At 32.0% G+C, this 13,627-nt stretch overlaps 2 protein-coding genes across 2 annotated transcripts in view; both read left to right on the top strand.

The window, feature by feature from the left end:
- Positions 1-11,631, top strand: part of LOC108905152 (phospholipase B1, membrane-associated-like) — a 35,954-nt gene extending 24,323 nt beyond the window's left edge. Inside the window, exons 5-7 of the mRNA XM_018707930.2 lie at positions 703-865; positions 6,254-6,559; positions 11,410-11,631. Coding sequence (XP_018563446.1) covers positions 703-865; positions 6,254-6,559; positions 11,410-11,543 — 603 coding nt within the window. The 3' untranslated portion in view covers positions 11,544-11,631. The remainder of the gene's footprint in view (positions 1-702; positions 866-6,253; positions 6,560-11,409) is intronic.
- A 1,159-nt stretch (positions 11,632-12,790) lies between these two features.
- On the top strand, positions 12,791-13,399 carry LOC111691664. Its single transcript, XM_023454826.1, has one exon. The coding sequence runs from the start codon at positions 12,791-12,793 to the stop codon at positions 13,397-13,399; it is 609 nt and encodes a 202-aa protein (XP_023310594.1).
- The last annotated feature ends 228 nt before the right edge of the window (positions 13,400-13,627 follow it).

Below are 13,627 nucleotides of genomic sequence, written 5' to 3'. Positions count from 1 at the left end.
AGTTCTCTTAGTCCATGTCATAATTCCAGGAACTTGTTCCTTGAATTGCGATATTTAAGACCAATAATAGGTCTCAATGAACCGAGCGTGTACACATCAGAAGTAGGAATACTACCATTAAAAACTCTAGAATTTCTACTTTAAAAGATAAAAGCATATTCCGAGGGTAATTCAAAACAACTCTAGACATTCTGAAAAAATATTTCCTTCAATGAAGTTGCTTTTTCGCAATATATAACGAGAATTTTAGAAAAATATATGAACTTGATTTTATTAAACTTGTAATATTTTAAAGTAAAGTAAAAACTAATAACGGAATAAAAAGACGTATAATACTTTTGAATGTATTTACTACTTAACAACAACATTTCTTAGGAAAAACATCTTCGTTTTACCATTTTTCAGAACTAAAACTTAATATTACATTTTGCAACAAAAGATTAGAATATAATTTCTTTTTTTTGAGTGAAAAGTTATTCACAAGCCATATTAGCAACAGATGAAACACACGAACGAGATAGGTTTTTCATTAAAGTACTAAATTGTCCTCCAAATGCCAGGGTGTTCCTAAGATATGGTGTCAAACTGAAATGGAAGATAGAACGAACTACTGTTCTATTTTCCATTTCAGTCCAAGTTAAATTATTGGCTTTAGACATTTGGTTCATTCTACAATGATTCAAGGAACACAATTTTTTTCAGATGATAACCCTTATGATAGGCGATAATGACTTTTGTCTGGAAATGTGCTATTACAAAAACTCAGAAGTTTTCCTTGCTAAGCACAAACGGGATTTGTTATATGTGCTGAGAATTTTGAAAAATAATTTACCTAGGACCATAGTAAATATTATCCCTCCAATTCGTAAGTTTTGCTTTTCCTTATTTATAATTATCTAGACATTTTTAACATTCTAAAAAGAGCCTCTAATCAGTGTACATATTTTGTAAAGGGTTGTAACTTGGCTTAGATACCAATATACGAATTAGCAATAGTTTAGAAGAAACAGTGTTCAATTAAAGAAATATAGCCAATAATCAAAAAACAAGTAACATGTTTTGAGTGCGACCTAGCGAGTTGAAATTCATGTCGTTGATATGAAATGTCAAGCAACGCTGATTGCGGTTAATACTTGAATGGTGACCATCCAGGACAGGCTCGCGATGCTCGTCCACCTTCTAGTATGTCGATGTATTCACAGACGCTATACAAATTTAGGCGAGATTTGTATAGCAAGACATACCTACCATCCCTTGGAAAAGATGTAAAACTATTGGTTCCTTTTCTAAGCAATGTTAGGCAAGTAAAAGATCCCTACCCTACGCCAAAGTAGGGGTTCGACAAAATTTTCAGGTTGAGGGTTGCCTCTCCTCGTCGGTGTTTAGCAGAAATAAACCGACGTAAAATAACGAACAGGGAAAATGGAAATGGATATTAACTGCGGTGCATTATCTGCATTATTTGCTGTCTGCTTTTGTGTGCTGCCTGATTTGGGACACTGCCTGCTTATGCTTATCTCCTGGCTGCAAGATCCCTTAATCGTAAAACCACCACATTATTTAAGACACCAGACCTCCAAATGGAGCTACTTGGCTCAGGAGGGTTTCACCAGATGATAAGTCACATTTAAGAAGTAATATAGTTTAAGAAATAATTCAGAAGAAGTTCAGCTTTGTAGATTTCATTTGGCCAGCTGTTCGTGTTAAGGAAGCTGACAGTCTCCTAAATATAACAGTAATTATATAGATTAACACTTTCTTATATTCTACTAAATAAGTATATTCACTATATCCAAGTGGCAAAATGATGCTTGTTGTATAAGTAGTGTAACCTCTAAGTATAAGTATACTTCAAAGACTGGAAATTCCAAATAATCACCGATAGGCACGATAGGTTCCTTATACCCTTTTATTTCAAACTTAGGTTGATTTAGTATACTTTGTATACATTTTCTGTAACTTTGAATTAAATACGGAGCTTAGTATTTTCGAACCCACGCACAGCGCACGATGGACAAAGAAAAGCTAATATGCGGTAGATAAAACTCTGAATATATTTTCTTAATTATTTATAAAGATGTTCCGACTATGAAAATAAAGAAAAACACATTGTTGCCATGCTAATTGTTCTGTAATTAAAAATATATTGTCTCCGAATATTAAGACGCGGTGCGCTAATATGGACATTATTGGGACATACTCTACGAGGGACTCTGGTCTATGCTCTGTTGCCGTGCTAAAATGCTCCCTTAAAAATGTTGATGTGCACTCGTCTAAAATCCACAACACCCTTCCTAAACCAGGGCGGATCCACCTCGAAACAGAGCAAGCAATTTTTTTCTGAATTACCTTCAATACAACTTACATAATAAGAGTGTAAATCTCTAGATCCGGGCGAGGTCCGGAACATCTTCAAAATTCAAAAATGTTTAAAATTTTTTTAGAAATACCAATTTTATCTGAGTTTTTTACTTATATCTTGGAACCCATACATTTTGGAAGAATATTGAATTATAATTTTAAAAAAAACTAAATTGCAAATTGATAAATGTAATCTAATTGTTTAAAAATAAAAAAAGTGTTAACTTTATTGTGGCTGGTGATTAGGACAATCAACCGATTTCAATTTTTCAAAAACATTTGAAAGGTTGAGCGGTCTTTTCTATGTGAAAAAATTTTTCAAATATCTAGATGTTTTATTTGAGGCTGTGCAACAATTTGAAAATTTGAAAAATTTTTTCAAAATTTTTTTCGAAAAATTATTTTGCGAAAACTAATGAACCGATTTTAATGAAATTTGGTGTGTTGTTTTATTATACTCTAAAGTTTTATTAAAATTAGAATGCCCTCGGAGCAATTAAAATATTTTTTAAAAATTATTCATATTTGCCTTTTTTTCATCAATTATTGGTAATAAATTCAACATCGGTAATAAATTTAAACATTTTTAACTTACAGTATATTGTGCAAAATTCAATTCTAAAACTTTTTTCCTCTTCAATATTCTTCCAAAGTGCATAGGTTGCAAGATATTAGTAAAAAACTCAGGTAAAATAGGTAACATTTTTGCTATTTTGAAAATGTTCCGGGCCTCGCACAGACGTAGGGATTTAACTTTTATTATGTGAGTTGTACTGAAGGTATTCAGCAAATTAGCTTGCCCCCTCTTACATCCAAGAAGTGGGATATTTCAACAGATCCGCCCTGGTCTATCCGGAGATCGAGTTGCACCACAACATAATAGCTACACAAAATATTGTCGGTAATATTACCACAAACAAAATAGCTACACAAATAGTTATATTGTATTCGGTATTACTTTGCCTGGCGTCTGTAGTGAGACTATAAAACCGACTATAAAACCGAAATCTGGGACTTGGGTATCAAAGGAATCGACATTAAGTCAATCTAATATACAGGGTGTATTTAAATGGAGGGGCACAAATGATACCAGATATTCCTTGGGTGAAAGTAAGTCGATTTAACCTAACATACCTATATCCCAAGTCGCATAATAAAAAAGATACAGGGTGTCAAAGTGGAAAATAAAAAATGGTTTTTCCTTAATAATTTCTATAATTTTAATCAGAAATGTTTCAAATTTTTAACAGAGAAGTTTTTTATTGATGGGAAAAATAATATATTAATGATTTTTGAGTGTCGAGTACGAGGCGCCCTCTGCAGGCAACGTTATGCATTGAATATGTAGTAACTTTTTTGCCAACCCCCGTATACAGCTTTTAGTAACAAAATATGAAATACTGGAATTCTTTGAACAAAAAACGTATACTTATTGAAAATGGCTAAAGCCAACCGTTGAGGAGATATTTTTAATTTCATAAATTAGTGTTACGGATTTATACCTTCACGAATACGAAGGTTCGAGTTGTTTAAATAAATAAAAAATCGAGTAGGTAAATGTCATTTGATAATACTCGAAAATTGTAATTTTGAAGTATTAGTTTTAAGTGTTAATTGATTTTAGTCACTATTTACCTGCATCCTAGATATTAAATAGTTCTGGAATTGAATAAAATGTCCATTTATTATGACTAATGACGAGTATGTTGATATGTTGCAAGTATTTTTTGAATGTTACAAGAACTGTGCTGCTGCTGTACGATTTAATCATACCACATATCCCAATCGTTGTGTTCCTGCTGGACAAACTTTTGCGGCGGGCGGTAGAAAGAAGATTTCAAGGAATCGGACACATTCAACCTCGTCCTGGCAGAAGACGTCTGATTCGCGATCTAGAACTTGAAGAAGTTGTCCTTGGCAATTTACAAGATCAGTCAAATGGCCTGCGCGATCACCGGATCTTACACTCATGGACTATTTTTTATGGGGTCACTTAAGAAATGTTGTTTATTCCAACCCTATTGACAGTGTCGAGATGCTTCGTCAAAGAATTTTTGCAGCAGCAGCTGAGGAAGTAAAGAATGACATACATATTTTTTTAATTCGCAGTAATTTTAATCATAGAATTAGACTATGCTTACAAGAAAATGGAAATTACTTCGAAAATATCCTTTAAAAAATCTTGTTTTTTTTTTTTTATTTTCAGCCAATGTTTCTATTAATTATCTATTGACTGTTAAGTGACTCTTGGTTTTAGTTGTTTTGCTCTCTTTTCTAATAATTATTTTTATACTAACAATAAAAGTATTTTGCAATATTTTTTCACCTGAACTGTTATTTCATATATTTCTTTAATGCAGGGTTTAAATAATTTCACATGCACAAGAAAATCTGTTTTTTAATAGACACCGAAAAAACAATTAAATAGAAATTAATGCTAAAATAATAACGCAAAAAGAGTAAAGTAAATTTAAAACAGGAAAAATAGTGTTGACTTAGTTGATTCCTGCTCCCTCTTTTGGTCGAAGTTTAAAATACAGATTCTAAATTTATTAACAAAAGTGTCTGTTTGTACCTTGGTTTTCATGGAGGTATAAATCCGTAACACTAATTTATGAAATTAAAAATACGGTTGACTAGCCATTTTCAATTAGTATACCTTTTTTGTTCAAAAAGGTCCAATATTTCATATCTTGTTACTAAGAGCTGTATACGGGGGTTCGCAAAAAAGTTACTACATATTCAATGCATAACGTTGCCTGCAGAGGGCGCCTCGTACTCGACACTCAAAAATCATTAATATATTATTTTTCCCATCATTAAAAAACCTCTCTGTTGAAAATTTGAAACATTTCTGATTAAAATTATTAAGGAAAAACCATTTTTTATTTTTCACATTGACACCCTGTATCTGTTCTATTATGCAACTTGGGATATAGGTATGTTAGGTTAAATCGACTTATTTTCACCCAAGGAATCTCTGGTATCATTTGTGCCCCTCCATTTAAATACACCCTGTATACTCCGTAATATCCAAAATGCAATAATGACATTTTTAACCTTAAATTTTTTAGCTTTGTTAGGATTTTAAATAATGCATAGACGGCATAAGTCGTTTTACTAATAATTTGTTATCGCCATGAAAATTAAAAGAAGTGAATGTAATGCATATGCAGTGTTGATCCATTAAACCAAATAGAAAACACTGCATATTCAGTAACCGTCTGGGAAAGTTTTAAAAAATAATGCAGTAGCGTAAAAATGTGAAATTTCTTTCCTGTTTCGATATATTTAACCAAAAATTATCTCTTATCTATATGCGCTGTCATTTCTGATTATTATCACAGGTTTATAGGAATATTTTAATGTATTTCATTGCAAAATGGGATTGAAAGTATAAAATATAATTACTTTTATTGCAATATTATATTGAGAACTTCAACAGTATTGTTTTTCGAAATGATATTATTGTAAGTTTTAGTCCATAATAATAATCACGTCAGATGTCCAAGCGTTCAATATACAGGGTTCCAAAAAAATACTGACCCTCCGATAACTGTTCAGGATTGAATTCTATCAAAAAATGTTTCAGATAAAAGGTGTAGGATATCAAAATAAAACAATATGCTAGTGACCTCAACCTTAAGTTTCAAAGTCAAACCAAAGATATTAAATGGAACTCCCAATTTTTTTTATGGCAACATTCGATAGAGCGCCAAATTTTACGTCCGAATATGGAGTTATAAAATTTTCCAATTTATCAGTCATCAATATTTCCGTGATCTGAAAAATCACCCTGTATGAAAATATGTTATTTTCTTTTCATTATAACTGCAAAATAAGAAATCTTTTTCTTACTGTAATTTTGTAATTTTCTCTCTGTATTTTTCAGATTTACGAATACTAACTCAAATGAGTAATAAACCGCCTATATGTAATATAACTCATCTTGTTGAATGTCCTTGTATAATAGGACAGTACACAGATAGGAGGAAATTATTTTTTGACTTAATGAGAAGGTGGCAGGAATTAGATATAGAAGTGTCTAATTATCCTGAGTTTGATCTAGACGATTTTACTGTAATACCTCACTATTACACATTAGAACAAATGTTACCTTCGACATCACAAGGAAAGACAGATTATACTTTCTTTTCACCGGACTGTTTCCATTTCAGTGAAAAAGGACAATCGTTATGTAAGTAGCTCTTTTATAAACGTTTTATTATTTATTAATTTAAAATTTGGACGTGTTATCTACTCGAAAACTGGAATAATTATTAAAGGATCAATTGAAACTAAATACTTGCCACAATCCAGTTCGTTCATAGTAATTACTTACATAAATATTTCTTAGGGGTTCTGCGATCGTTGAAACATCAGACGTGAAAAACAAATTCAATGAAGATATCAACTTCAGACGTGGTACTGTTCAGTTCAGTCAAAAACTAACCAATAGCACCTGAGAGGTAAAACTATGACTTTCAGTGAATAAGTGGTGTGGCGTTTTCGGTGACAACTTGTTTGGAGCAATTGTGCGAGGTTTTATTAGGTTTATTACAGTCGCGTGCAAGAAAGGTTTTCATGCACTACGGTGCTCCTCCGCATGTTTCTCAAATTGTTTGTGACAGTCTACACATTCGTTTTTGCGCAATGGACCCATGCATAAGTCAGCAGAATGTCTTGATATGAATCATCTAGAATTTTTTCGTTGGTATCGAACACCCATTCTCAATGTCATCGATCTTCAACAGCAAATATTTAGTACAGCCAGTGAAATTAGATGAATGCCTCGAATAATGGTAGTCATACGAGATTATCTTCATCACCACTTTGTATCGAAATAATGAAATAGATTTGTGATTTTGGAAACCAATATTAAGAAAACGTAGGAGCAAAGAAATTTGAAATTTGGACCTCACTATTACTCTATTGTGTGCTAAAGTTTCAGTTAGTTTCGATATTTCATTTTAGTTATTAATGAAAATGTTAAAAAAATCACGTTTTTTTGCCTACAAAATTGATACCTCTCACTTTAACTCGTCGTAATTTTTTTGTTAATTTATAAAAAAATTCCAAATTTTTACCGACAATGTCGTACTATTGTGTTTAGTACTAAGAATGTCATTTGTCTCAAAAGCTCTTCTTTTTTTTATTTTTAAGCAAAACAGAATGGACTGCTATCTCCGTAAATATTGCATTCTTTAAAGAAAGAAAAAAACTGACTCAAGTAGTAAATAATTGTAAACAACAATCTGAAAAAATTTGTTAAAATAATACTGTTATAAAGGCTATAGGTACTGCATAGGACCGTGAACGTAATTGACCATTCCGATACTGTTTTTATAAATATCGTATTTATAACTCTATTATTTTAACAAATTAGTTCAGATTGTTGTTTACAATTAGTCAGTTTTTTCTTTTTTTAAAGCGTGCAATATTTACGGAGATAGCACTCCCTACTGTTTTGCTTAAAATAAAAATGAAAAGCTTTTGAGACAAATGACTTTCACAGTACTAAAGGCAATAGTTCGAGTTATCGTCAGAAAAAAATTGGAATTTCTTTATCAATTAACAAAAAAATTACGAGTTAAAGTGAGAAGTATACATTTTGTAGGCAGAAACCGTGATTTTCATTAATAACTAAAATATGGGTTAACGAAATTAACTGAAATTTTAGCACACAATAGAGTAATAGTGAGGCTATATAACTCAGGGGTCTATTTCATTCATTCCGATAGTAGAAGCATGCTTATTAGCCCGTGGAAATAATTTCGAACAATTATTGTAGAATTACCAAATATCGATTTATGGAAGCAGTTTACTTCTATTATACAGGCACACACAAAAAAAAAGGTCCAAAGGAATTCAGTGCATTGAAAAAAATACAATATTCAAAATTCATGACTTGCCGATGAATTTCGGAGGAAAGTGAAATTTTTGGGTGAAAATGCCCAAATATGGGTTAAAACTAATGTTTTCCTAAACTTTGTCCAAATACATTGCATACATCTCTATATTTCTCGGAAAATCCACATTTGGGTGAAAACTGGCGCAAAAATGGGTCTAAACTGATTTTTTCCTAAATTTTGTCCAAATATTTCGTAGTACTTTTTTAGAGGCGCTGAACATGATGGCATTTGTAATATTTACCCATGATCTAGATATTTCTCAGAAAATCCATATTTGGGTGAAAACTGGCTGGACCTTTTTTGTGTGCTTGTGTTATTTTTCAATTAATTTCAGTCCCAGCGGTGTTTCAACACTTTCTAACTGAGAGCCCTTTCAAAAACATGGCCGGTTTCAAAATTTCCTGTTTCTTCCATTTGACAATTCTTTTATTTTGAAAAAGTATGTGTTGTTTATTTTCACCCCTTCTCTATTACCCCTCAAAAGAAATGCACTTATTTCGGAAACACCCTGTATAATTTACTTTTATCTATGATTCACTTCTGGCGAGCGCCTAACATTGTCATGAATTTGAGATTTTTAAGTGAGAATAACGTATTCTATGAGAAAAACAGGAGAGGCCCAGAAAGTTGATTTAGAGATAGAATAACTTTTTCTTACAACTAAAACTCCCAAATCCATCCTAAATTTTCCACTATTTACTGGTTAATCTCTTATGACATTTCAAATGACATTTATTAAAAACATTGTTTCTCGTACAATTTTCGTAGATAGTAGATAACTTTTGTTTTTTTTGTTTATGTATGGCAATGTTTGTGTTGTATCATATCTTCAGGCTGCTATTTGTACTTTGCCAAAGACAATTAGATAATTGAAAACTCATATGTGCATTTGTGTCGGAACATTGTTCAGAATCAGACGGAAGGTCTGTGTTCTTACTAGTTATATCTTCTGAAATGTATGTTGTAACATTTCTTGCAACTTCACCGAGATATTTGATCTAAATAATGATATATTTACGAAAAAATACTTTTTTAAAGTCAGTCAAAATATTTTCATTCTGGATGAGTGTGAACAAGTTTTTGTTCTAATATTTAAAGTATTCTACCATTTAAGGAGTTAAGTTTTTTATATATTAAACTCAATGAGCTTTATTTTTTGAAAAATTTACTAATTTAAATGGAAAAAACAAAATAAAAGTTTTATAGAGGTCTTACGATCTTAAGTGAGATATTTTAACTAATAATTTCTATTAATTCTAAGTCTCTGTAACTGTAATAAAAAGGATAGAGAGCTTTGCTAAGAATTTAACAGCGCCATCAAATTGTTGCTGCTACTAATAAGATTATTCCTCATAATAGAGCGTTACATAAAAAGAGAGTATTTATTTTTTTATTTACATTAATGTATCAATTTTAATAATAATTTTAAATGTACTAGATTGTAGTATCAGATTAATATGACTAGAATTATTGTTATATCATTTATTATCATAGTCCAAAATAATTGAAAAATTTTCATATAAACTGCCTATTTTATGTACAGTGTGTCCCGTTTTTCAGGTTAACACCTCTGGAAATGTGAGAAGGCTGTGGACTTTCCGCAAGCCAATTTTTTTATAAATAGTACCCTGAAGGGAGATTATATTCTACTAATCATTTTATTGATGTAACAAAAGCCTGACCTACTACGATTCTTTAAAAGGGTCGTTTTTCCAGAAAGTGCTATTAGACATTTTTTTATCGAAAATATAATATTACCAGGCTATTCCATACCTATCAAAATACACATATACCAAATTTGAACGACAAATATCCATTGAGTGTTTTTTTTATGTAGTGCCAAACTTCGAAAAATCAGACAAATAAAGATTATAATAAGTAGGTCAAAGATTGCCAAGAAAGTGAAAACAAGTACCAATCGGACAAAGAAAAAATACAGACACTATAAATTTAACACTTTTAATTGCGGCCATAGTAAAAATAATAATTAACGTACAAAAAATGTAGGTAATGAATTATAAATATTAACTTGTTAAACAAAAAATTGCAAAACAATCTAATTTAAATTAAATTTTAGTTTTGGAGTTTTATAAAGCAAAGAGATTATAAAAACAGAGCAAGGAATTTGGATAACCTAATTGCATAAGACAAGTTTGTGCAGAGATTACTTCACAACGGCTATGTGAATTATTTTTAAATTTAAAAAGAGGATTGGAAAGATTTGTTCGACTGGAGGGAGATTTGGCGGAGAAAACTAAAACTTAATTTAGATTAACGTTTTGCAATATTTTTGTTTAACAATTTAGTATTTATAATTCACTCCATTTTTTGTAAGTTATTATTTTTATAATTAATTAATAATAATTAATTAATATAATTAAAAGTATTAAATTTATAGAGCCTGTATTATTTCTTTGTCCGATTGGTAATTGTTTTCACTTTCATAGCAATCTTTGACCTGTTTATCATAATTTTTAGTTGTCTGATTTTTCGAAGTTTGGCACCACACAAAAAAATACTCAATAGAAATTTTTCGTTCAAATTTGGTATATGGGTATTTTAATGGGCGTTGAATAGCCTGGTAATATTATCTTTTTAATAAAAAAATGCCTAATATTACTTTCTGGAAAAACAACTCTTTAAAAAATCGTAGTAGGCCAGGCTTTTGTCGCATCAATAAAATGATTAGTAGAATATAACTTCCCTTCAGGGTACTATTTGTAAAAAAATTGGTTTGCGCAAAGTCCACAGCCTTCTCACATTTCCAGAGGTGTTAACCTGAAAACGGGACAGACTGTATATATGACTAAAGTTATTTATCTTTTGTTAGTGAAACTTGGGCAAATAACTGAATAGTTATAGGCAAGAATTCGTTAAAAACGACACACTGTATGTAATCAAAACATTTCCGATATATGATCGAGAAAAGTAAAAAATTATTCAGTTTTAACTTTAAAAACTACAACAATTATGCACCAATCTATTGTAACAATATTATCAAATAATTTTATTGCTACTAAATTAAAATTATAAAAATGTCTTAATTATTTTTTTATTTAGCCTGATAAACTCACCTGTGTTGTTTTTAATAGGCACCACCATACACGTTATCAATTTAAAGAAACCATTTTTTTAGTTGCAAATAATTTATGGAACTCAATTATGGAACCTTTTGGATTCAAAACTAGAAATGGATCTCCTACGTTTTCAAAACTAAAGTGTCCCACAGTAGATCATCCCTTTATATTTACCAGAAGAAATAGTGGGTAGCAAGTTTTCAAACTGCGACTTATCAGGGCAATTTTTCAGTGGGTATAATTTATTGTACATATGTAATTTTACAACCTAAAATATATGTAAAATCATTAAATCACTGGCAGTTTTATTTCACAATGAACATGCGATTGTTAATAAACATTTTCTTTACATAACTTGATATTAGTTTTGATGCATATGATTCAGTTATTCAGTTATTTCTGTGCGTCCGGATAATACATATCTTTAATTCGAGTTTAATTCGAATCCAATGTGGTAGACCAATAAAAATACATATGCCACAAAAACCTCACTTGTCTGTTCAAATCATCCGCGAACAAGGAACAATGAAAATATTAAATCACTTCAAGGAAATAATTAGTAATATATAAAAATAATAAGGGGTCTAAGTTAAAACTTTGGTGTACTAGAAAATAAGCATCGAAATTGAAGTATAAAGAATTATATTTCAAGATGAATCTCTTAAATATTGATACGGAAGCTCACCTCCTGTCTCCCTGTTTAGTTTCAGTTTATAATTATTGCTTTTAATCTATCATTTTTGTAATACCTTTTTTTGACGTTTGCTAGAACATGTCATGTGTCAATGTTAAAACATTTTTTTGGAATAAAGAGTTCTCATAACATTGGTGTCAAGTAGTGCGAATTTCGACGTTTCACAAAGAAAAGTAGTTTAAAGAAAAAGTGAATGCCAATTACTACAAGACAGAAGTCCGCAGAAATGGAGGAAACATTCAAACAGTTAATGGACATGATGAAGGAAATGAAAACCAGCCAGGACGAAATGAAGGAAGATTTGAAAAAGAAAATGAAGAATAATCACGAAGAAATGAGAACTAGTCTACAAGAAAATAATAAGCAGTTGGAAGAAGTAATTAAAACCAAGATCAAAGAGTTCGAAGAAACTGTTGAGGAGGAAATTAATCTGTTGAGAAATGAGGTCAAAGAGAAAGTACAGACAGTAGAAGAAAGTGTAGTGAAGTTACAGAGTGAAATAGAAGATAGCATTATCAAGCTACAGGGTGAAGTCACTAATCTTAAGTCACAGTTATCTACCAAGGAATTTGTTAAGATGGAAAGTGGTTCCGGGTCATCCTCTAAGATTAAGCCGCCAACGTTCGATGGAAAGGTGTCATGGAGCACTTACCTCAAACAGTTCGAAGCAGCTGCCTTAGCAAACAACTGGTCAGAAGAAGAAAAAGCTACATCACTAAGTAATAGTGTCTCTACGAGGTGAAGCCATGGAAATTTTAAGGACAATAGCTGAGGACAAGCAAAAGGACTATCTACTGCTGAAGACTGCTTTAGAAATGAGGTACGGTGAAGCTCATCTACAACATGTCTACCAGGCCCAACTAAAAGGTAGAAGACAACGTTTCGAAGAAAATTTACAGCAATTTGAGGCAGACGTAGCGCGCATGGTGAAGTTAGCTTACCCCACTGCACCGGCGGAATTCCAAGAGCAGCTAGCAATTAGTAGCTTCATCGATGGACTGCGAGACTCTGAGATCAGTCAAGCACTAAGACTAGCGAGACATAAGAACATATCCGAAGCTTTGGCCCAGGCGTTAGAAATTGAAGCTGCTCGACAAGCATCCAGAGGCTTCCAGGGCAAGGCTAGGCAACTGAGGTTTCGGACTGACGAACAAGGAGGCGAGAAGAAAATGGAAGGATTTGTAAAGAGCATACAAGAGGCATTGGAGAATTTACAAAAAGAAAAGGATCATCCCGATTCCATGGTGTACAGTAGACGAAGGCCCGTCCAGTGTTGGAACTGTGGAGCCGAAGGGCATCTTAGGAATCGATGCCCTAACAACACATCTAGTCAGGATCAGGGAAACGCCAATTAGTCAGCTTTGGGGGGCGAAAGCTGGCTAGGTGCTATCAAGCCCCACCAACTGTTAAGGTCAAAATAACCCGGCTGCATAATAATGGAATGAGTTTGGTAGTACCAGGGCGTATATGCGGACGGGATTATGAAATGGTCCTTGACACCGGCGCAAGTCATACCATAGTAAGGCCAAACATCGTCGCCCATTGTCGAATATAAGATCCGGACAGAAACTACATCTTGGAGA

The sequence above is a fragment of the Anoplophora glabripennis genome, unplaced genomic scaffold (genome assembly GCF_000390285.2).
Source record: "Anoplophora glabripennis isolate ALB-LARVAE unplaced genomic scaffold, Agla_2.0 scaffold264, whole genome shotgun sequence".
Taxonomy (NCBI): Eukaryota; Metazoa; Arthropoda; class Insecta; order Coleoptera; family Cerambycidae; genus Anoplophora; species Anoplophora glabripennis.
The sequence above is the reverse complement of the archived record's forward strand: the minus strand, read 5'-3'. Positions and strand labels throughout refer to the sequence as shown.

Excerpts from the sequence above, each read along its gene's own strand:
- LOC111691664 (XM_023454826.1), top strand. The coding sequence starts at position 12,791 with ATGGAAATTTTAAGGACAATAGCTGAGGACAAGCAAAAGGACTATCTA.